Here is a 26,229-nt window from a genome sequence, read left to right as displayed (position 1 = left end):
AATCCTTTCCAAAGGAAGAAAAGGCTATTATCAATTCCTTTAGCAAATTTCTTTGCTGTAAAATGGCAGCCAACCAACTTAATACCAAATCTTCACAAAGTTTATGATAACAACGAAACAAAAGGTTTTAGGTATGGATGATTTTGTTTATGAAATTGTTCACTACCCATAGCTCTTTCCTTCTTGGCTCAAAGAGGTAAAATTATGAACCTTGAAATTGCCATCTCTCTCTTTTGTTCCTAGAGAAGGAGTAATAGCAGATTTCCTCCTCAAACTGCACATCCCTCCCATTTCTCCATGAGATCTGAACTGCAGGTAGTTGAAGTTTTTATTTAGAAGACAGCTTATTTATAAATCACGGATGGCAAAGTTCTGGTATTAATTTTCACTTTTGTTTGGCTCAACTTAAATATTTTAATAAAGTGTTTATTTTATTCTGACTTCTCACAGGTACTGCTACCCTGATAGAACCAGTGACACACAGATGTATGGAATTCTCAAGAGAGATGAGCTTTCCTTAAAATTTGCAGGAAGAAAAAACTCCGTTGGGGGCGGGTTTCTATTCCCATGTAGTTGGAGATAAAGGGAGAAATAGAAGGAATAAATAAAGAGAGGAAAGAAGGGAGATGTGTATTGTGTTTTAAAGGCTTGGCAAATACATCCAAACCTAGCCATATAAATAGACCCTTTCAATTTAAAAAAAAAAAAAGGCAAAAACAAACAAAACACTTCTTTCCTTATATCATTCCTTCCCTCCACCTTTTTTTCTTTTCAGTGGTCCAGGTCGAAATTATTTCCTGGAATCAATCAGCCAGCCCTAATTCTCACAGAAGACTTTAGAGCAGTTTGTGTCTAATAACAGCTCTGTGGAGGTCCTTGAAATTCTAATAAAGACCCATCAACCTATCAGAAGAACATGTAATTTTATGTTCATTACTTTGTGGAGCCTGGCTGTAGAATCTGGATGGTTGCACCTCAGTTAAAACTTGAAGTTAATATCATTTAACTAAAAACTTCAATAAAAAGTTAGAGTTCTATTCTTAGTAGCATTAATGTCCTCTTAATACCCACCAGATAACTGACTGCCTGATCCTTTCCTCACTGAGAAACCTCTGGTAACACAGTCAGTGACTTAGCAGTGATGAGCTCTCTTTGGGGGATTATTGGGTAACCAAGCACCTTGACTTAGCATATCTCCATTCTTTGACAAATGTTGTGTTTTTCCATTATAGATGTTTCTGTTTCTAAAAGAGAAAGCTGCTCAGGCTCCACACCAATCCGTCCACCTCCCTTTGCCCTGCAGAGGTTCACCATATAATTGGTAAAAACTTCAAATGTAATTAAAATGGTGTAAGTTAGAGGAGGTCTACTATTCGTGAGGAGTGATGGCTGCCTGTTAAGAACCTTAATCTCTACGATTTGAGATCATTCTAAAGAAGAAAAAAAATGAAGACTTAAAAAACAGTTAAATGTGGCTTTCTAAGTCTCTTTCCAACTGGGCTTTGCGAATGGTGTTAAACTGGAAAATGTGGGAGATAAAAAAGAAGAAAAGTCCAAAAGGGTGATTTAACAAGAGAGACTTCCACAAATCCTTGAAGAACTTCATTTCCTGTTTTCCTTCTTCCAGAGACTGCCATTAACCAGGGGGTAGTGCCAGAGAAGAAAGAGAAGGGACACTAACCCAATTTTCTGTTAAAATAACGTCCTAGTAGGTTCAGCTCCTGAGAACGTTGAGAAATTCTCATTCCATAATGTAGGTTATTTTAGGGGCACTGTTTAAGGAAAAATAATAAGCTCCTTATAATGCTCTGAAACTTTATACTTTAAATAAGAATGGATCAAGTTGGCAGAAAACAAATCCAATTTTTGTGGCAACTCAAACTCACAAACTAGAAAACTAAAATAGTACCAAATACAGAGTACTAAATAACTAATTTTATTCCAAGTCAAACTGGACTTCAAATTGAAGTCAAGTAGTGCTGATATATATGATACTCTTCGTTCAAAATTCAGGTATTGTGTTTCTCTGACTTTTGCATTGAGTTTTTTACTGCAGCAGGAGATTATTCAAAGAATGATGGCCGGTAATCTTTGATTCCTCAGAGGACAGAAGATGAACTAAGCATCTGATGGTACTTTCAGATGTAAGCAAAAGAATTTATCAACAAGGATTTTTCTGCTAATGTAGTGTGTCGCTCTGAGGAGATATATAATCCCTTTGTCTATAAGTCTGTCAGACTTTAGGTCTATATTCATGTCCATAAAGCCTGAACAAAGGCAGGGAAATTGAATAAAACTTCAGTTAATATCAGCCTAATAGTTCAGCGATTTCCAATTAGTTCAGGGTAAAAAAAAAAGAAAAGAAAAAAGAAATATTGTTCCTCCATTCACCAACAAAGCAGTACCTATTATATACTGTGCAAGGTATTGGTAAGAAAACAAAGATGAAAGAGGTATAGTTCCTGCCCTCAAGGAGTTTATAATCTAGTGAACAATAAGACAGAATGGAATATATGAGAAATCACACAGAAGCAACATGCTGAAGAAATGTAGCAGATGTGATTAATTTTGACTGGGGGAAAATTAGGAAGAGCCTAACAGATGAAGCAGTATTTTAGCTGAACTTTGGAGAAATAGAGTCTGAATGGACAGAAAGCAAAGAAGAACACTCCAAGGAAACAGTCTTGCACCTATGGTTGAGTGTGGTGCTGGAAAAGCAGGGCTGAGGTATGGGCTATGCAACAGAACTAAGGGCCAATGAGCCTGGAGAAGTGATTTGGTGCTGGATCAAGGACAATTCTGAATGCCTTGTTAAGGAGTTCAGATTTACACGTGGCAAGGCTTTTGAGCTGAAGTTTTATGTGATCCAACATGTATTTTCGGAAGATGACAATGGAAGTACAATGACTGGTTCACAGACATAAAATTGAGCCTCAGAGTTAATTAAAAGTCAGTGACATTACTCATCCCCAGCACTGGGCGGGGAGACTTGGGGTGGGTTGGGCACCACCAAGTTAATACCATAGAATTACAGGCAAACAAGTCAGGATATCCTTAGAACCTCATCTGTAAAATACAAATTACTTGCAATTCACTGATTCTGTCTGTGGGAAATTAGATTTCAAGATCAGTTTGGCTGGAAAACGAGGCCTAGACCAAGTATAGTGATTGGGGATAGAAAGGAGATGAGACATTAACAGAAAAGCATCTCTATGGCTCAACCGAATGTGAGTGTCTCCACTGATTTGTAAATAAAATGCTCCTTGATCCATGCTGGTGAAACAAACCAAGTTAGACACATACCTGGCATTATAACGGACTTCTCATTTCGTCCCTATTGGTCTCTGTACATATTAGACCAAAGCCAGGCCCAAGTGGAAGCAGGCCCAACTAAATAACACCTGGAATGACCCCTGAAGGGCTGGTGAAATGTCCCTTTGGTTGAAACAGTGCTTAACTCATGTCTTTCCAGCAGATACCAGGGGCAGGACAAGCAATGGTCTATGTTCTGCACACAGCTGGGGCTCAGGTATGATCACAGGTGAGGTTTCCATAGACCAAAAATAAAACCTGTCAACCAAACATTTTTATTACACTGAAAGAAAATGGAACAAGAAGGTTTTTGTTTTTTTGGGTTTTTTTGTAAAATATATTGTTCTTCCAGGCTGCAGTGAAATAGTTTCTATTTAATTGCACAGAAATCCTAAGAAGGTTACAGCAGTGAAACATTAACATTCTAAGGGCAACTAATAACATTAAAACTTTATAGCCCCAGATAGAATAATTTAGACAAAAACAACATGAACATATGTTTTGTGTAATAATAACAAACATTTATAGCTGTCAAGAGAGAAAAACACAGGTTTATGCACACCTTAATGGTGTGCATGGGTGAGCATGAGTATATTTAAAACATAATATATTACAAAAATGACAGCAGGCATGGCTCTTCTGGGTACTATGTTAAATCAATGAATAAATTACCAAAAGTGAGCTGTGGCTGTTTGGATGTGTAATTGAGCTTAACGTATGTAGTGTTATTTCAAAAGAAACTGTTCAAGGAGTTTCAAGCCCAATCCACTCTGCATCTATCCTAGGCAGTTTACAAATAGCAATAAATGAAACTGTTTCACAGTAGGAAGGAAGTTTACTTAAATGGAGGAAAAGTTAATTTTAATAAGCTTTGCAGGAATTGAAAACAAACTTATAAATAATTTGCTTATGTTCACCAAATTGGAAATTGAAATGTTAATATTTGAATTTAAATTTATTTTAATTATTCACTGTATGACTCACAAAATCACTAGAAATTACCTGTTCAACTTAAAACAAATACATATACAACCCTTCATAAATATGTTTATTATTCTACTTGTTTTAATTACACCATTTGAATGCCACCCTTTTTCAAAAAAATTATTAGGACTACAGAATATGAAATAAATTTTAAGCTTGTTTGTGCCAACAAGTTGATGGCAATTGGTAATAACTGCTGCAGATAAAGCCATTAATGTGAATTTTAGAATAAAAATAACTTCTTATAATTTTCTTTCTAATTATAAGGTTGTTTGTCTTACTTAGTACTCTACCACAGTTTTATGAAACAGAGAAAGAGGTATGTTTTCTTATTTTTCCCTGCCTATTTGTTCTGGCCTTACTCATCTCATATTTTCTGTAATATATAAAATGCTGTGACCCTTTTACATAGGAAAAGTGAACAAAATTCCCTAAGAATTAAGTCCTGAACCATTTGAATTACAGATCTTGCCAAGTAGCCAAAACGGCCACTCAATGGCTGTAATTTCTTTTTAGGAAAGACAATTTAAGCATTTTTAAATGTTAAGATGGGTTTAGGTAACAAGCATGCTGACTCCTTATTTTTCATTTCTTTTCTGTTAATGGGGTCCTTATATTATGGTAGATGCAGGATGCAGGAATGTCATGTGTTTTATGAAAAGGAGCCTATTTTTCTTGAACAGCATATTTTCATCTGTCCCATTAGTCCTGTGCTTCGTCGTCATTTATGGCCACTAACACAAGTATCTTCCAATACTCTCTGCAGTTGTATGGGGCCCTGGACTCATAAACCCAAAGACTTGCTTTTCATTCACACTAGATGAAATAGCTTCCTACTAGCCCTGAAAAGAACTAAAATAGCTTGTGCTTAAAGATCCTTTTATTCAAAATCACAAAACAATTATGTACATCAACTATACCTCAATTTCTTTTTTAAAAAAGCACAATACAATTAGGTAGGAGGCTGTCCCTCTGCACTTTCAGCACCACTTCTACTCATATTTCCAAAGTCAGCTCACTTTGCCGCTCCACTCTCTTCTCCCAAAATTTTGCACAAACTGACCAATTTACTGACTCTGCCAAGCACTAATCTCCCAGGGTTTCCATGCTTCTACGAGCAGATGATGATTAACACAGTCGGGGCAGTCAGATGCAGACAGACAGTGAAGCCCACTTACTGCTCCATGCTTGTTAGCAGACCAAGATATGAAAATGATTAGGACAGGAAATACTGCTTTATGGGCTGGAGTTTAAAGACCAGGCCACATATGCTGAAACAGGTGAAGCTACTTGGAAATAACTTCCTGATCTAACCCTCTTTTGAGTCTTCTCTGTCTGCAACTGTGGTCATAGTTCTCTCATCTCCAGGGGCTAACCCCGCTGAGGCATCACTGGTAGTTAAGCCGCAAGAGTCAAATACTTTGCAGAAAGGAATTTACTGAGGCTCCTAAGGGCAAAGCCATAAGAACCAGAGCCTCTCCCTGACTACACTCATTTAATGTAACACTTTTTCCTTTCCTGATTTAAACTGAGTCCCACAGAATTAATGGACAAAGAGTCAGGGGATGTGGGAAGCAGAAAGGGATCAGCAGCTAAATTAGTGCTCAATGCCAGTTGGCATGTTTTTTGTTTTTTGGGTTTTTTTGTACGGTACGCGGGCCTCTCACTGTTGTGGCCTCTCCTGTTGCGGGGCACAGGCTCCGGACGCGCAGGCTCAGCGGCCATGGCTCACGGGCCCAGCCACTCCACGGCATGTGGGATCTTCCCGGACCGGGGCACGAACCCGTGTCCCCTGCATCGGCAGGTGGACTCTCAACCACTGCGCCACCAGGGAAGCCCTGGTTGGCATGTTTTAAATGTTACCCTATGAATACTAGACCTACCAAGAGTAAATAATGAATATAAGTCATAGAAGCAATTTACTGTAGAGCTCTAGATACATATTAATATAATCTTAACATCAAAGACACTTGACAAGATATCATACTAATTATTTCCAATAACAAACATAAAATCATAACTCAAGAGTTCAGATCCTGTATCACTAAATCTCAGGATTTAGTCACCTAAGGGTATTATGCTAGAGTTCAAAAGTATGAAGATGTCACACACTGAATCTGTGGGGTCTATAGGGCCGGTATTTCTGCACTGAAGAGAAATTCCAGGAACCACGGGATGGTGTGTGGAAGGCATGGCCTGTGCTAGGACTGATTTTTCTGGCACCTTAACGGCTCCCACCACCACTGCCTCTGGTACCACCCAGGGTCCCTATTGTGAAGCATCTGGCTCTGAGTATTGGTGCCTCAAAGTGGCTATTTTCAGGTATGACTTCCTGTTTTCCTTTTCACATCCATTCCTTCTGACTCCACTTGTGGATTTAGTCCTTGCTTACGACTGTCTGGTTTACTTGTTCACCTCCTCCCTGATTGAGGTGACTCTCCTCCATTCCATGTCCCACTCAAAGCTCCTCACTGTAACCCAGTGAGGCCCCAGCCCCACGCACCCACCATTGCAAGAGAACAGGGAGTCAGACTCCTACCCTGGCTGCAACTATAAGAGTCTAGAAGGGTACAAAATGTCTCTGGTCTTCTTAGCTAATAGGTATGAATTAGTCAACCATCCAACTCTGACAGTACTTCCATATATGTCATCTGATCTCATCAACAAGCCTGTGAGGGAGGGAGGTAGCGTTATCACTCCTCCTTTGCAGATGATCACACAGGTGCAGAGAAGGGATTCTCTGAATTAATGATCCCTGGGGAAAGTACCTTCCATTTGTCTGTGGTTTATGGATATATGGACTTATATCAAGCCCTCAGATTTCTAATTCTGAAATATATCTATTTGTCTCCATTAGTATTTCTAGTCTCAATGTCAGTTCTTCCCCAGTTATGAAAATAATTGATAATATTAGTCTTGGGGAAAAAAACCTACTAAATTTATTTGGGCTTTTTCCTCCAAAGCATATTAATCACTATACTATCACTACTATATCATAGGACATATTCTTATTACAGTTTGTTTGAAATATCAATATAAACTTTACCAAATCAGCATACCTTTCCTTATCCCAAAACTATTAATAAAATTATGAAGCACTAAGTAACTAAAATGAAGTAATAGAAACTAAATAGTTGTACAGTGGTACATTCTCTCCTTTACCAGCTTTTGTAACTTTCATTAAACTTAATTGAATTCTCAGACATATTCTATTAAGGGATGATAATCTTATAGAACTTACAGGAAACAGAAAAGTAAATACAAAAAGATATACTTTATTGAAGTTACACATTTCATTGTCCTCCCTGGGAGCTCAATAACAATTATTTAAATGAAAATTAAAAATTATAGTGTTAGTACAGATGCCACACTTATTAATATATAACTGGTATGTCTAGGATGTCAGTGAGCTAACTAACTCATAAATAACCCTATTTAAAATGTCAAGAAAAAAAACATGTCAAGAAAAGGCAAATTTCCAAACACATAGTAGGTTGCTTTGTTTTTCCTTTTTCTTTTTATTATGAAATGAAAAGCTATAAAACATTTTGCATTAAAAAGATACTTCACTTTAGTTTTTATATAACTGGCCTAGATTCCATCATATCGATTAAATTTAATCAATTTAATCTACATAACCTCAGAGAATATAGATCAGTTTACAAAACTGGGACTAACAGACTAACAGAATAAGGGACTAACAGAAATAAATAATCTAAAGAATACCCACATAATTGAAGGACTTTGATTTCTGTTGTAAATGTTTTGTTCACTGACAAGCATTTTTGAAAGTAGACTTTAAAGGACATATGTTGAGCACTGCAGTGTACAGAACGATTAACAAGAAATAGTTCCCTACCTTCTGACAGCAAACAGCCTGAGGGACACCTTTAATAGAAAATTCAAAGACAGAATGTGATATGTGCTATAATTGAGGTACAAATGCTATAGGAACGTTGAGAAAATTGAGAGTCATTTGACTTAGATGGTATTGGGTGAGAGTGAAAAGGACTGAACAGTTAGAGATGGGCAAAGATATAAGGAGCAGAATGAGAAGAGCATAGAAAGAAGGACAAGTTGAGCAGTTCTGGAGGCTAGAAGTAGGCCCATGTTGCAAAGGAAGACAAGAGACTCAAAGGAACAACGCTCAAAGGAAGGAACTTTATAGGCAGGCAATGGAAAACCACTGAAGCATCCTGTGTAGGACAGTCACGGTGCAAATGGAAAAGAGGCACCAACAAGAAGGTCAAATTGGGAGGCTAGTTTCAGAACTTCGTCCTATGGAACCTGCGAGCTCTGCAGAGGTTGGGGACAGGGAGGGCTATAGAAGGTCCAGGTGGTAGCAAGCAGGGGACAAAGCCTCCAGGTTCTGAGTCAAGCAAGAAATTTCACTTTGGTTTGTTTTCTATATTGGGATTATGAATAACATTTATTTTGAAAAAAATTATTGGCTAATAATTTATCAATTAAAACCACTAATCAGGATCAAATGTTTTGTTTATAAATTAGGGAGCTGAGGCTCAGGGACTGTTTTATGTGATAACCAAGAAGTCATGAGTGAACACCAATGAGGATAATTTCAATAAAGTGACTGTGGCTAAAGTCATCATGTAGTCGTTGTTTGATGACTTTAATAACCATTGTTTGATGCTGCTGCTGATGATTGTATCATTAGTGTAACATCCCCAACCCACTTCCCTTTTAGGAGGAGAAGTGTGCCTATACTTCCTAATATCCAGTTTTCCCATTTACAGGAAGAGAGAGAACTATTGATTGCCCAGGAAAAGTACACACAACAGGAGTTTCCATTTCCAGGTATTCACTGAAAGAAGCTGTTGTAAGACAGCGACTGCTTAAAACGCAAGATTTCCAAAGAAATTCTATCTTCAAGCTCTTTTACCTGATTTCCTTTTTGTGCGTTAGCCAAAGGAGAATAGTCATTAAGCTTTTTGTGTACAACTGAGACCAAAAGAAATCTGCAGATAACAACAGAAGATGATATTTGTCAAAGGTCTGAAGCAGGAATACAACTGAAAACTACTTCACAATTGGATAAAATACAAAAGTAATTACAAGGGAAGAAAAAACACTCAGAACATCAAGTTTACCTTTATCCAGTGATATCTTTGTTCACATCACTGTTCTCTTTGTTCTGTATTACACAGTTAATAATTCTTAGCCTTCAACCCCCCCAAAAAAGGGGGGAAATTTTCAATTACTGATTTACAGTAACAGTTATAAAATTCTCAATTATTCGGAAATGAGATGATTTAATTTCATTCTAAAATGCAACATTATTATTAGCACTATTTAATGATAATTTGAAAAAATACATTTTGTTTTCTGTTGTCATGTTAATCTAATTTACTTGAAAGAAAAAACTCGTGACACAAGAACTTCATTAATGAGAACAGGCAGTGGGGTCCAGAAAGCTGCTATTTTATAAATATGTAATTCTCAGAAGAGTTTGCAAAGAGGAGAAACAGTGTGTGATCAGAAAAGTGGGTCAGTATAAAGTATAAAGCACTTGTTAAGTATACAACAGGCCAGGTTCTGGAACCTCTGAAGTCTTAAGTAATGGGAAAAATTCCAACACATTAAACTGGTAGGCATTGTCCTACAAGAGTCAATTTCACTGATACTATTGAGCCTGCTCAGCATTAGAATCGCAAGTTTACATCATGTGGTTATTAGTTACTTTCAGAGAGGAAATAAATAAAAGCTTTGGGGATGAGGGACTGAAAAGGAGAAAAAATCTGAGACAGAGAGAGTTTTTCAAAATTCTACATAATTCAAAAAGCATAGCCCTCAAATTATGGATGAATCTGAGAAGGTTCAGATAAGTACTGAAGGTCAAATATGCTGATGAAACTTTACTAATTTCTTTCTGGTTTCACAACTGGACCAAAAATTCCCATCAGAAAGTATTGGTTTTACCGGTTTTAGCCAGACGGAACTATCCAGTGAAATTCAATATTTCCCCCTATCTATCTAATGGCAGCCAGACAAGGCATCAAATGAATGACAGTAGGGAAATACATTTGACCAAGCTGTTTTGGAAAAACGCATGCATGTGTGTTCTATAGAGACTCTGTTCCAGAGAAGTGATCTGGGACATTTTACAAAGCAGACCTCCCCAACCTTAAAATTTCTACAAAGGTCTAGAAGAGTATAAAAGAATGTAATAAACTACATTATGTTAGCTAAACCTCATTCATCATTTACTAGAAGGATGTGTACGTACACAGATTATACTGTACCAAATATAATATGTCAAAGATTAGACTTTGTTAGAGATTCAAATATTAGTATGATTTAGTTCTGTCTTTTGAGTTTATGTCAATTTAGAAACCTTTACCTTCTCAGGTTCAATCTCACCTAATCTTGTTAGAGAGCTTTCGAGCAAAGACTATATATTTCATCAACCAGTGTGCTGGTCAGCTGCTAAGTCACATTAGATGCTTTTAATCTTTTTCAAAGCAACTCAGAATGTATTTTTTCAGCAAGTCTGTTCAAATAGAAACCAAAAAAAAAAAAAAACCCCCAAAAACTAACAGCCTATTAAAACAATTAACTAAGTGATTCAAGGAAATACAAAAAAAAAAAAAAAAAAAGTAAATAAAATCACACTTTTTTCTTCTTTATCATATAAATTACTAGTTATTTGGGGAGAAATAGGTGAAACAGCTCTTTTAAAGACTTTTATTTACAGTAAAAAGCAAGAGGCAAAGGAAATGGGAGAGAACTGTAGAGAGGAAGATCAGATGGTAAGATAGGGTTGTGCCATTATTTACACAGCTAAGATAAAAAGATGAGAAGATAAAGTGGAGTGCTGTCTTTAACTTTAATAATAATATTATATCAACCAATTAAAAATTTTAAAATATATACTTTTAGCTCAAATAAAGTTTAAAGTGAGCAAAACAAAGAAGTTTAGGATGTAGTTGCTGCCCTGAGGACTTTTTAGTCACGCAGTGTAATCACCTTAAAAGTTAACTTACAAAAGGTATAAATGAGAGCTCAAGACAAAAATGGAAATGAGTCACAAGGCTGTGTGTGATTAATCACCAAATGTATGGTACAAATAGTAAATACAATATAGTTTAGAAGGGATAGCAATCACCTAGGACTGGAAAGTTGCAGGAAATCTCTATTGAGAAGGTGGGATTTGTATCCCACTCTTGTTCTCCAGTCCCTCCTCACTCTCAACCCTCTCTCTATTCATATAATTGCCTCACTGACTAAGCACATTGACTTTGCCTTTGTTCTAAATCCTTTGGCTTCCTTCCCTCTTTACCATTGCTTACCACTCAATATTCTTTCTTTCTCTCCTATCTCATAAGACATACCCTCCCTTCCTGAAATTCACAGCTCCACCTGACTCACTTCCTCTCCAACATCTGAATCATTGTGCCAATTCATCTTCCTTCTCATCCTTCTTGCAACTATCTTCTTCAACCATCCGTTTTTAACTAGTCCTATTTTCTAACCTATAAACATGCTAAGGTCACCCCTACCCCATGAAAATTTCCTTTTAACTACACCCCTACTATCCCCTGGTTAACAGCATTCTGGGAGGCAAGAGCTGGGAGTTTCACTATTGAGCATGTATATTCTCACTTAATCCCCAGTTGTAATATGACGTCCTTGCTCTCAGTTACCCCAGACATCCCTCAAGGTTCTATCATACTTCTCCTTCATTCTCACACAATAGGCTTTTCTTGTCAATATCAACTTCCAGGGCTACAGCTATTAAATCTATGTGGACTTCCCTATCAAATTACCAGTGGCATTTTTCACAGAACATTAGAACAAAAAAAATCTTACAATATGTATGGAAACACAAAAGACCCGAAATAGCTAAAGCAATACTGAGAAAGAAAAACAGAGCTGGAGGAATCAGGCTCCCTGACTTCAGATTATACTACAAAGCTATAGTAATCAAGACAATATGGTACTGGCACAAAAACAGAAATATAGATCAATGGAACAGGATAGAAAGCCCAGAGATAAACCCACGCACCTATGGTCACCTAATCTATGACAAAGGTGGAAAGAATATACAATGGAGAAAAGACAGTCTCTTTAATAAGTGGTGCTGAGAAACCTGGACAGCTACATGTAAAAGAATGAAATTAGAACACTCCCTAATACCATACACAAAAATAAACAAAGTGGATTAAAGACCTAAATGTAAGGCTGGATACTATAAAACTCTTAGAGGAAAACATAGGCAGAACACTCTTTGACATAAATCACAGCAAGATCTTTTTTGATCCACCTCCTAGAGTAATGAAAATAAAAACAAAAATGAACAAATGGGATCTAATGAAACTTAAAAGCTTTTGCACAGCAAATGAAACCACAAACAAAATGAAAAGACAACCCTCAGAATGGGAAAATATTTGCAAATGAAGCAATTGACAAGGGATTAATCTCCAAAATATACAAACAGCTTATGCAGCTCAATATCAAAAAAACAAAAAACCCAATCAAAAAATGGGCAGAAGACCTAAATAGACATTTCTCCAAGGAAGACATAGATGGCCAAAAAGCACATGAAAAGACGGTCAACATCACTAATTATTAGAGAAATACAAATCAAAACTACAGCGAGGTATGACCTCACACCAGTCAGAATGGCCATCATCAAAAAATCTACAAACAACAAATGCTGGAGAGGATGTGGAGAAAAGGGATCCCTCTTACACTGTTGGTGGAAATGGAAATTGGTACAGCCACTACGGAGAACACTATAGAGGTTCCTTAAAAAACTAAAAATAGAACTACCATATGACCCAGCAATCCCACTCCTGGGCATATAGCCAGAGAAAACCATAATTTGAAAAGATACATGCAACCCAGTGTTCATTGCAGCACTATTTACAATAGCCAGGACATGGAAGCAACCTAAATGTCCATCAATAGAGGAATGGATAAAGAAGATGTGGTACATATATACAATGGAATATTACTCAGCCATAAAAAAGAATGAAATAATGTCATTTGCAGCAATATGGATGGACCTAGAGATTGTCATACTGAGTGAAGTCAGACAAGGAAAGACAAAAAGTCAGACAAAGAAAGACATCTATATCACCTATAGATGGAATCTAAAAAACTGGTACAAGTGAACCTATTTACAAAACAGAAATAGAGTCACAGATATGGAAAACAAACTTAAGGGGGTAAAGGCCGGGGAGGGATAAATTGGGAAATTGGGATTGGCATATACACACTACTATATATAAAATAGATAACTAATAAGAACCTACTGTGCAGCACAGGGAACTCTACTCAATACTCTGTAATGACCTACATGGGAATAGAATCTAAAAAAGAGTGGATATATGTATATGTATAACTGACTCACTTTGCTGTACACCTGAAACTAACACAACATTGTAAATCAGCTATACTCCAATAAAATTTTTTTTAAAAATCTATGTGTACTGTCAAACCTGTAACCTCAGCATTGATCCCCGCTCCAAGCTTCGGGCTTACATTTTCAACTGAGTGTTGCACATAACTATACAGATAATTTTTTGGCTTCTCCCATCTCTAAATCATTGTTCTCAAACTTGCCTGCACTTTGGAATCACCTGCAGAGGTTACAAAAATATCTCTGCCCAGGTTATACATCCAGATATCCTTATTAATTAGACATCTGTCCTACCTCAGTTAATAGTAACACCATTCTCCTAACTGTTCATGCTCAATTCCTTTGAGTCATCATTAACTATTCCCTCAGACCTCCATTCCCTCGATGCCAAATCCTAATATTTCTTCTTCTATAATATCGCTTCTATTTTTTTCTTTCTATTATCACGGCCACTGCTTGACTTTAGCTGCCTTTAGTTATTATACTAGTTTCCTAATTCATTGTCAGTCCTTCCGCTCTCATCCTACTTTTGCCATCTGTTTTCTGTGGCTAAATCCAATCATTAAAACAGGGGTCCCCAACCCCTGGGCCACAGACCGGTACCAGTCCATGGACTGTTAGGAGCCGGGCCACACAGAAGCTTCATCTGCTGCTCCCCATCACTCTCATTACCACCTGAACCCTTGCTCACATTACTGCCTGAACCATCCCCCTCCTCCCCCTGTCTGTGGAAAAATTGTCTTCCATGAAACCGGTCCCTGGTGCCAAAATGTTGGGGACCACTGATTAAAAACGCTAAAGGCATACTAAGAAAACACAAACTCTTCAGCTGATATTCAGACCTCTCCAGTACATAGCTCAAAGCTTTTCAGGCTTTATTTTCCACTAGGTCCTCATCCCTTCCCATAAACACATGGACATTCTATGTTCAAAAGATCCAAACTATTCGCTGTTCACCATTCTCTAGATGTCCCTCATATTTTCCTTTTTCCATGCTTTTTACCATGTTATTTCCTCTACCTGGAATGCTCTCCCTTCAATATCTTCCTACTAACAATTTGTCAGAATATTAGAGACCTCCACAAAAATCCATCTTTTCTTAGAGCAAAGAGCTTTCCCAGGCACCATCAGATTGAAATAATGTCCCTTCCAATTTCCCTATTTCTTACGTTCCAATCTCTTATTATAGTATTCATCACACAGTCTGCCTTAATTTAGAATTATATATATGTGTGTCTTTCTCTACTGCTGGGCAGTGAGCATGGAGGGGAACAGTGTCCTGTCCAGAGCTATGACATCACAATGTAGTTACATACTCAATATCTATTGATTTTAAGGATGGATAAGAGCAGTGTAAGTAGAGAGAATGGGAAAAAACCCTGGGCAAAAGCAAAGAGAAAAGAAAGGGAAAAGGCATTTGGAAGATGGTGAATTAACTAGAACATTAACGAAATGAAACAGTGACATGAATCTTGACTAAGCAGGTGGAGTCAAATGACAGGGTAAGGAATCTGGCCTTTACGCTGTCACATACGGATTTTAAAAAGACTTTGAATAAGCCTGAATACCTAATATGTGTTTGGAGCCTACGTTTTCTATCAGTAAAGTAAAAATGACAACAGAAGCTACAACTGCTATACTGTTGGGAAGAATGAATGAGACGATCCAGGTAAAAGGCTTGATACAAACCTAGACCATAGTAAGCCTGCTAACTATGCTAACCCCATTAATAGAATATGTTAAACACACACACACACAATGGTTAGACAATAATGTTTAAGATGTTAAAAATAAAGACAGTTTTTCTGGCTTTGAGTTCCAGAGCTAGAGAAAGGAAAGAATAAGATAGAAAGAGCAAGAGACATGAAAGCATTAATGTTCATCAAGCAACTTAGGCAGATGAGCTTCACTGGATACATACTTACTTCTTTTATCTTTCTCTTTCTGTTCCTTCTCTCTCTTTTCCTTCCCTCTCTCTTTTCCTTTGTCTTAGCCTCTTGCTTTAGGCTTCCTTTTTCCCTCTCCCCTTTCTCACACAGAAAGATCCATGGCCTTGCTTAGCCCTGCAGGGGGCAATGCTAAACCAGTGTTGGCCTCTGCAGGCCAGATAAGTACAAAGATGAGAAGTCACCACTCCCATCCAACGCAAAATGGCCTGGAAGCTGCAGTGAGATGGATCCCTGGACTCTGGCCCAGCAGGACCTCTAATCTAGTTAATGTTTCCTGAGAAACGTTAACCTTCATTTTGGCACACTGGGAGGTAAGACTGGTGATGTTCTGTGAGGCCTGGTGGCAAAGAGCACTACAGTACACTGAAAAAATATCTCTGTCTCTGTTAGCGTCAGAACCACATAAATGGCTATATTCCAAGTAATTTCCGAGGAGAAGGAAAAACCAGAATGTGGACATCTCAATGCTTTTTGACCTCACCGGATGGGAGAGATACTCTGGGTGTGAGAACAGTTAAACAAACTTTTGGAGTATTCAGGGTGTCGAGTGCAGGTGTGTGTACATTTGAAAACTGCTGTTTTATAAGAAGTCCTAGGTGACTCAATAAACACAAGAGCCAGAGCAAAGTAATCCCTTTAGCAGGCTCTCCCAGCTCAGACGCTCCCCTGCCAGAAACAACACATTCCGGGGAAAAAGTGTAAATCACACACTGAGGCAATTGTTCCACACTTCCAAATAATTTACTTATTAATTTTAAAGTGGTTTTTAGAAGCAATTCTGTATCTTGCCTTCTGTTTTGTGCTTAAATACTTATAGATTTTAAAAAAAATGTTGACCTCCACTATAGACCAAAAAGTACCCCTAATGTGTTTAACTATATTTTATCTTCAAAATAGATCAGGCTGAGTTATAAAATGTGAGTTCTGCCAATAAAAGAGTGTTGCTTTCTGTAGAATGTAACTTTGTATCTAATACCATGCATCTCTGCAACTCTAGTTGTTATGGATTCAGAGATTAGGCACTATTTGACTAAATAGGGAAAAAAAAATAGGCTACCTACTCTTGCCAATGACATTTCCCTGTGTTGATTAGAGACACCAAAGAATTTCACTCCCAGAATCATCCAGCAATGGAAACACAGTACGAAAAATCAAGATAAGCCATGGTTTTATACATCATATAGACCATAATAGGGCTGACCATTAGCTGTCCTTTGACCTAATATATGTTATATCATCTCAATCATTTTTTCAGTCACCTAGTTACAGTGGCAGACTACTAAAAAAATTCCTCATCTTGGGCCCACCCACACATCTGATAATATGCAAATTTAAGTGCCTCAAGGAGATTAGAAGAACTATCTTTTATTCGATTCCATCACAAATTTAGTAACCACAACTGATCTTCAAAAAAATAACTCACTTTTGTTTCTGTCTTTCACAAATACTTTTGAAGAAAAATTGCCCTTCTATTAAAAAAAGGACTACTGAAGAATCCACAGTAGAAGAAAGAGCTCTCCTTAGGTACTGCATTTCAGTACTGTTTATATAGTTTAGCAGGAAAGGAACTGGATACTGGCTTTTAGGAAGAATTCTGCAAGGAAGAGGTGGAATTGGTAATGCATTTACTACTCATTTGCTTGCATCAAGAACTCCATTCCATTTCAATCTGCCAACATTCTAATTAAGATAATCTAAATCTTAGGTGATCTATTATTCTAGATCTAAGATAGCCCAATCTACATTAGACAAGATGTTACACTGTGTGCTTACACTGAGATGATAAGCCCACTGAGCAGAAAAGCGTGTCTTCCCTCATGTCTGACCCGACACTGGGCAGAGCTCTCTGTCAGCACTCAATAAATAATGGCCAGGCCTTTGCCTGTTGTCTTTGTTTCTACTACTTTAGGCCCAGTTTAACCTTATGATATCATTTCTGGTTCCTTTGACAACATATACCTGTGCTCCTTTTTTTTTTGCATGAGGAAAAGAGAAAAGTATCTTAAGTAATTCTTTATATATGTCAGTGCCAAGTGTATGTGGGACTAACCATATATAAATGCAATTCCCATTCAATATCTTAAAGCTGTTTCTGAAGATCCTATATTAAACAACATGCAACTACAAAAGCATTTGAGCCAGAAAAGAAAAGAATGCAGAGACAATGCTTTGTCTCACCAATGCTTTGGAAGAATCAGGATCAAATTCCGTTCCAGGATAATAATATCCAGCTGCACTATTACCCAAGAGATACTATATAACACAGAGAAAATTATCATATAAAGTCCTCCCTAAATCAGCCTCTTTCTCCCCCTTCAGTTAAAGAAAGTTACCCATAACTCATTAGCATAAATACTAGGTTAAGACTTGGGTGTCTGGTAAACAAACAGAAAATATGTGTTAGTATTAGACTTGCCCACTCTTGACATTCAGTGAAAGGCTAGGTGGTCAGTGACATACTCAAGTTAGAGTACCCACAAACGTCCCTTCTCAGCCAATATCTGAAACTGTCATTCGTAGGCCTGAGCAAACATATTTAAGAAATGTCCTTAAGCTTGTTCTTTTTTTTTTTTTACATCTTTATTGGAGTATAATTGCTTTACAATGGTGTGTTAGTTTCTGTTTTATAACAAAGTGCATCAGTTGTTCTTGTGCTATTGTTGAATAGATAACATTGATGACCTTCACAGTCTGATATCCATTTCCAAAGGGATGATGACTTCAATCTAAGAACCTCAAAGAAGCCAGATAAAATAAGCACAACCCTAGAGTTCAAAGCAGCTAAACCCTCTATCTCCTTTCACTCAGGAAGTGAAGATCTTGGTTGGAACCCAGGCTAGGTCACCCTTCTAGTAGCTATAAAGTTCTCTGAATTTACAATCAAGTCTTCAAATATTCTTTATTTTGGAAATGTATAGATTTCCTTAAAGAGGACAAAAGAACCATTGTTGTGTGCTTTCTATGATGCAAAGTTTGAGATGTCATGTGGGGAAATCCTGGCCTTGATTCTAAGACATCTGTAATGATGGCAAGCTCTACAGGTAAAAAGTAAAAACAGAGGATAAGAACATTTTAAAGGAGGCAATGTGCAAAATTTAAGAATGCTTTTTTCCTTTCAGGATTTTTATTTTTTGCATTGAGAGGTCAAAAAAAGAATGCACCCTTTGTTAGGAGTTAGATATTCACTGTGTTTTGAAATCTGTCCAGCTATACACCATTCAGAAGTTTAACATACTGAAAAAGCCTAGTTTAAGGTGATAAACTTTCACCAATCTATCTTAAAATAAAATATATAATTACAAGCATACTTTCAATTCTTGGATATGCATACCGAAGCTCTATTTCTAGAATTGGTGAATTTTGTTTTCTATTTCCATGTATAAAAGATCTCACAATCCTGGGAAAACACTTTTTTTTTAAAATGAAATACAACAAATAAGGCATGCTGCCGAGTCCTGGGGGAGAAGTTTCCCAGAGTCTTTGAATTCCCTCCTATCCTCCTTCTTTATAAGATTTCTAAGACCAAGTCCTTTTCTGCAGTCTCTCAAACAAGGTAAAAAAGAAAAATACCCCCTAGATATATTCCTTAGATTTTCTATTATGCTTCTCAAGTTCCCAGTAGCTTCTGAAGTAAACCTAAGATGAATTCTGGAGTTATTTTTTTATTATGTTTTAATTTTAGTTCCTCTTTTAGGACTAAGATGAAATAGATGATCATAACTGCTGTGCTAGGAGATGCATTTCATGGCACAATTTGTACATGACCTGCGCAAGGTCACGTCACAGAAAAAGGGTCGACATGATAGATAAAACGTTGAATCCAGCTTTCAGTCTTGGTGAACTCCAGGGTTTACGCTTGCTCTATTTGGTGCAATATGGAAAGAAAAAATTCTGTTTAAACAGGACAGATTAGATACATTCTGTTTAGGGACCTCACTCGGCTTGGATAGTGTCAGTTAGAGACATACGAGGAATTACTGCTCACATCACTGATCATTAAGGGTCATTTTTTGTCACATCGTGAGCCTTGGGTAGATTGCAGCAAACTGGCCTAATCATGGTCCAGAAGATCCCAGATCTGTTCTCTGTGCCCATCAACTTCACCCAGGCAGAAATTCTTCCCTCCACCCTCCATTTAGAACATCAACTCCTCTGCAAGTCTCTCCTTGACACTCCCACTTGGGGGTAGTTATTTCCTTCTCCTTGTACTCATAGAACTTTGCACCTACCTCTACTAGAGTATTTGTCAGATTCTATTAGAATTATTTGTCTGTTGTCTCCACCACTAGAGTATGAAGTCTTGCATGTTTACCCTCATCTCAGACTTACTATGTGCCAAGCACTCCTTATTCTGCATCACAGTTCCTTGAGGTGGATGTTAGCATTGCCTCTGTCATACAAATGAGGGAGCTGAGGCACAGAGAAGTTAAGTCATTGCTAGGTAAGTGTCAGGAGTTGAGCTCAGACAGTCTGACTTCATAGTCTGAGCCCCTCCTGTTATTCCTCGTGCTTGCCCAAGGGACTAAGGAAGGCAGTTCATAAACATTAAGCAAATAGAAGGAATGACCATTCTGATTTCTCCTCAGTTTCCTAAGCTTAAATTTAGAAATATATTTTCTTTGTCTTAAGTTGATTTTACCTTCACCCTTGACTATGGATGAGTTCATCTGTCCTAAGAAAATTCAACCCAAACTGGGGAAGAGAGAACTAGCTGGGAGGCGAAGGCCTGGGTGTGGCCAGCTCTGTCACATCCAAGCCTTAGACTCTCACACCTCCCTCAGGTTCTACATCTGTAGACGCCCACAGAAGCCTCTCCTCGTAGCTGCTTTTAGATGCACCACACTGCACATAGTGTGACATGAAATGCTTTGGAACAGTAATACTATTAACCAGAAAAACTACTTATGCTATTCTTTGTAGACAGATGTGACTCAAGAAAGACATTTTCACTTTGGAGATGATTCAAATAGAGAGGGTTTTTGTTGCTGATGTTGTGTTGTTTTGTTTAGAACCGAGACACCCAAATCATTAAGAATCAGATGTATCTATTTTTCCTCCTAATATCTAAATTCACATCTCAAGTCCCTTCAGATCAATGGCATATATTCTACCTTTTAAATCACTTTGTAATTCTTGCATTTTATATATATTCTTTATTTTTCTGGTTAAAATAATTCTTACTCATTGTAGAGACTTAGAAAATTCAAAGATATCTTAAAATATATAATTGCATCTTATAGGTCTCTTCCAATGTTTAAAAATTCTCTTCTAAAACATTATTTTTAATGGTTATGTAACCTTTCATTACGATAAGATGTAGCATAATTTAATTAAACAGGCCCTGTTTTAAACATTTTGGTTGATACCAATTGCTTGGTATTATAAGAAACAACAAGACAGACATTCTTTCACATTGTGTGAGGATCCCCATTATGTGAGGATCGTATAGCACTGTAGGAAAAGGGCCTTCTTAGAGCCTATGACGGTGGTTTTCTGGGAGCCTGTGGAATGCAGATTCTGGGGCCCTTCCCAGGAGACTCTGATTCATTTGAGGCGGGGCCTGGGGAAGGTGGTCCTCTTTTTGAGAAATGTTGACATTGTCTCTCATTTAATAATACTTTCTCCCCATTTGGCTCAGTTATCCTCTTTACTTCATCTCAGTATCTCCCCACAAAATGAGCTCATTTAAAAGTGTCCAGTTCAAACTGGCCCTGGTGAATAGAGCCACTCGTTTTCAACACAGGCCTTCTATTAATGCAGGTGACTGCACCATCTCTGCAGCTCCACTTTGGTGCCTCCCCACCCTCACCCAGGCTCACTGCACTCACCCACCCACGCTCCACACCAAAGACAAGGACAAGTTTTTAGGCTGCAAATCAATGATGTCATTTCCCTGCTCACTCCCAAACCTTCCCCTTTGTGCCCACAGCCACTCAGGCTCCCTTGCACACTCCCCACCTCCCCTCTAGCTGCACAGCCTGCTCACAGAATGCCACTTCCTCAAAGAAGCACTCCCTGATGCCCTGATCTAAATCGCTTCTCCCAGTCCAACCTCTGGTTGCTTCCTTTTCTTTTCTTTCACAGCCCATCATGGTTTATAAAAGCATGGTTGTTAGATTTAAGTCTGTTACCCCACTTCACCACAAGCTCCGTGAGACAGGTACTGAGGCTGACTGTTCACCACCATGCCCCACCTTGAGCAGTGCCAGTAACAGGCAGTGCTCTAGGTGGTGTTGAAAATGGCCTCGGGGGCCAAAGGGCTCAGATTCAAATCCTAGCTCTGCTACCTACTACCTGTGTGACCGTAAGCCAGTTACTTAACTTCTCTGTGCCTTCATTTTTTCCATTGGAAATTAGAATAGCACTGCCTTATTTATAAGGTTTAAATAGACTGTTGTGAGAATTAAATGAGAGAATACACGGAAGTACTGTAGAACCGTGTCTGGCATGTGGAATGCATCCAATACAGGATAGCTTTTAAAAAGTAAGCACTCAGTTCATTTTTGTTAAATAAATAAAACACAATAAAGTTTTTAGTTGTGTCCTTTCTCATCATCACTGCCCACTACCCCAGCCAAAGTATTAGCCCAATCAACTTCTTCCTGCAGTCTGCTCCTTGAAAGGGCTCCACTTCTGCCCTGAGAAGTCTGCTGAAGACACTCTCCATTCCCTATGATTAGTTCCAGCTTTGATCCTTTCATCACGTCACTTCCTAAAATATGTGTGCATGTGCCAAGCCACCTCTCTTCCTTCCTTCAAGTATTTCCTGAAATGTGACCTCCTCCATGGAACCTTCTTTAAAGGGAACTGAGCTCATCATTCCACCCTCTGTTTCCAACAAATAAGTTCAAGGTTGTTGTTCGAGATTCCAAAGCTATAAACCACCTAAGTTTTTCACTGGCTGCATGGCCTCACCACTGCAGGGCAGATTGGGTTTCTCCTTGCCTGCACTTGAGAATGTGAGGCTCAGAGGGCAGAGAGTTTGTTTAACTTGCTCTGTATCCATTTAGCCCAATGCCAATCCACATGGGGACTGAATAAATGTGACTTGATGATGATTTAATTACTTTGTCCATGCCAGGAATAGAAGCCATGAACTCTTAAATCTGTTCCCCCCATGTTACAGTATGTTTCCATGCTTAGTCTATTATGAGACTGGTTTTCTGCATCAACTTTCACAAAAGAACAAATACAAAAGAAAAGAGAGATTGCAAGAAAATATCAAATTAATAAAATTATCTTCTACTTCATGAGTCCATTATCTTCCACCTCATGAGTCCAAAGATACCTTTAGAACAGTGGTGCACTGTATCAGAAGGTGCCTCATTTAAAATTTAACTGCATATGCTTTACGGATTATTTTGTAAAACTAAAGTAGATAACCAAAACATGTCAATATTCATTCTTAAAGTACATGCATTCGGTGCATGCACCATTATGGAGAACTTACACTCAGAGCAAAAAGATTTGTAGCAAAGCATATGACCTTCTTCCCACTACAATGACCATCCCCTAATTAGGCAATGCATCTGATAGTCATTAACAGGAATGAGATAATGAATCACTTTCTCTCTTCTTTGTTAATTTGCTGTAACCAAGCGGCTAATGGATGTCAGAGCTGAGTGATTGCACTGATTATAGTGATTTATAGTTGCAACAAAACAATTTAAAACCATTCTGATTATTCATGTTAAAGATGCTTTATGTTTTGTTTACTAAATGTTTTATGTCCCCCTTTCTCCTACCGCTAAAGTACTTTCCCCCTCCTACTCTGCCACTTTTCACAAAAAGACCCCTTCCTGGAAAACTTGAAAGTTGTAGGCTTTTTTATTGTTTTAAACTTAACCATTTCATTTTGTTTATACATACCTATAGAGAGAGAGATTATATAAAGTTTACACAGTAAAAACGAAAAGCCTTAGGGGTAGAAAGAAAACTTCAGTGGTGCCTAGTTCAAAAGAAGACAGAAATAAGAGGAAATAAGACAAACTTCAAGCCACTTACCTTGGGGCTTCCCGTCCCTTCCTCACCCTCCACAGACACATCAGTAGCCAGAATCGCAGCTTTGATGGTATCCAGAGCCCTGAGAATCCAGCTGTGTTGCCGTTTGATTTGCCTCTGCAGCTCCTTCCATTGACTTGCTATCATCCGCAGCATGTCCTTAAGTCCTTCTCCAAAAGGAGGAGAAAGCACAAGTTACGAACTCAACTGCATTTTTACCCATTATTGTTTTTCATTTAGCAAATTAGATGGAGATTTCTAACAATAAACATAATTTTAAGCAACCATTACCACCACCTGCCACTCAAAACAGAGGTTGGGGATTTTTGACTTGACAGAAGGCATAAGTACACAAAAATGGGATAACCACATAGATGCACGGTTTGGAATCGACTTAGATTTAATATATTGACTAAAAAAATGTATATGGAACAAAAAATCACGATACATAAAAATTATTAACACTATAGCTTCACATTCCAAATAAAAGGCCCTGTGTGTATCTGTGTGGAGACTTTATAATGATCAGAAAATGTATGGAAATAGGTAAAGTTAATTCAACCCGAACTATAGTAAATGGGCCAGATTTAAGACAGCAGTCTTTAGTATTAGCACATCAGATTAATGATGCTCTTTTCTTATTTAGCTGTGGTAAGCTCAAAACAAGTGCCAAACTGTAATTCATCCTGTCTTACGGTCTTTTACTACCAGAATAAGTATAACCAAATGACAAAACTATTTTTTATTTATAATCTGTTCCTCATAAATACATTAATACTGGAGTAAGAATTGGTCTAAGGCCAAAACTCTGCTAATGCAATGACCAGCAAAGAACATGCAAAACGTTCATGTGTGTGAACGGGCAGGGAAATAAGCAGGTATCTCTAGATTGCCTGCCTTATATCTGTAATGATATCTATAAGTACCTGAATGCATATGCATTATAACTATATGCACAATTCTCATTCATTATCTTAATGTTATTTCCAGAGCACCTCCATCAAAAAGCATGTCAGTGAAGTTTTCAGGAATGTGATTTCAATTGAAACTCAGGCGAACAGCAAGCCCCAAATGAACAGACCATTTGGAGGCAGTATTTCATCTTACAAGTATCACAGCATTGTATGCAGTATATGAAACATTTATAAATCTTGAAGGTCAATCTGATAATGTAAATATTAATAATACATAAGGAAGTGAATATATGCAGTAATTTACAGCAATGCTTCTTCATTCTTAATAGTCTGGAGACATAAAGACTTGCAATATTTCAGGAGGATTTACCTGCTTTGTGAGATGCAATAAGCTCGAGAAGTTGGAGTCCTTCCTCCTCCACAGCTTCCTTGAGAGCACAATGACTGTCTACATTCAACTTAAAACTCTGCAAGGAAAAATACGAGCATCAAAGCCTGGCAAGACAGTTAAAACATCCGTACAAAATTACTTGCTACTTTTTATCAAGAGCCACACAGTCCAATTTACCCAATAGACAAACTAATTTGCAATACTAAAAGCTATTGATATTTGCGATCTGGGCTCAGAATGTTTCCATTAGATTAGCAGAGTGCATCTGTTTGGAAACAGCTGACAAATCTAGAAATTCATTAGGTTTTTATGAAAAGTCACATCCCGTAGGCTATATCAAGAGTAGCAGTGTTCTATTGAATTCCTACCAGCACATATGAGCTCATTTCGTCACTTTTTAGAAATGTTACTGATAGCACTATTTATGAAACCATAAAAAGATTGGCAACATAAATTATATTAGCCTTATATGCACATATGTAAATCCATTAATATAGTGGGGTTTGATTCAGCTGTTTCTTAGATATCACACAAACCACAGGATATTGAGGTGGATTCAGGTGCTGTAGTGAGGAGTCCAATGTTTTTCAAATGTTTGAATTTTAAGTTTATTCCTTACAATATGACATTGAGTTATAAATGAATACATCAAGTACATGAGGGGCATTTTTCACTCATGATAGTCATCCAAAAGACAAAGACTGTTATGGATGAATTCCAGCTCAGAGCCATTTCTTTCAGGAAGCCTTCCCTAATGCCTTACACAGAATTAATTACTCCCCTCTCTCGGCTTCCTCTGCTCCTTATACCTGCTTCTATTGTAGAATTTATCATACTGAATTCTGCTTTATTCCTACACTTGCCTACCAAACTATAAGCAAGAAAGAACTACAATCGAAAGAATTGCCAGTTTCACATTTATTTCCAACTCATGTCACATACAAGGTGTTCAATAAATGTTTGCAGGAATAGTGGATATCTGCTGAACTGGATCAATAGGACTCTCTCAAGGGGAAGGTTTCCATTTAAATATTTCAAGAAACACAGATGGTTTTCCAAAGATTTTTCCGTCTCTGGAATGTTATAAGGTGTTCCAAACACAGGAGGTCCAATGGAGAGTAATCATAGTGACCAATCTGTTGAATCAATGGTTAGTCTTCAGGGTGAAAATCCATTCCTTGGCTTGACTAATTTGAAAAAGTATGGATTTTGAAAGACTGTGTGCCACATTTCAGCTTCTCCATAATAGGGCTCCAAAGTATATAATATACTTTGCTCTCGCTAAACACTCACTGA

At 37.7% G+C, this 26,229-nt stretch overlaps 1 protein-coding gene across 4 annotated transcripts in view; it reads right to left on the bottom strand.

Annotated features, from left to right (window-relative positions):
* Positions 1 to 26,229, bottom strand: part of AKAP6 (A-kinase anchoring protein 6) — a 607,701-nt gene that overhangs the window by 203,145 nt on the left and 378,327 nt on the right. For 3 of the 4 annotated variants that reach the window (XM_082617945.1, XM_082617944.1, XM_082617946.1), the window contains 2 exons: positions 24,913 to 25,009; positions 23,632 to 23,798 (listed from right to left, as the gene is read on the bottom strand). In XM_082617945.1, coding sequence (XP_082474071.1) covers positions 23,632 to 23,798; positions 24,913 to 25,009 — 264 coding nt within the window. The remainder of the gene's footprint in view (positions 1 to 23,631; positions 23,799 to 24,912; positions 25,010 to 26,229) is intronic. The other variant, XM_082617947.1, reaches the window with a different exon arrangement.

The sequence above is a fragment of the Mesoplodon mirus genome (genome assembly GCF_964341445.2).
Source record: "Mesoplodon mirus genome assembly, chromosome: 4".
Taxonomy (NCBI): domain Eukaryota; kingdom Metazoa; phylum Chordata; class Mammalia; order Artiodactyla; family Ziphiidae; genus Mesoplodon; species Mesoplodon mirus.
Note: the sequence above shows the minus strand (reverse complement) of the source record. Positions and strands in the feature narration are given on the sequence as shown.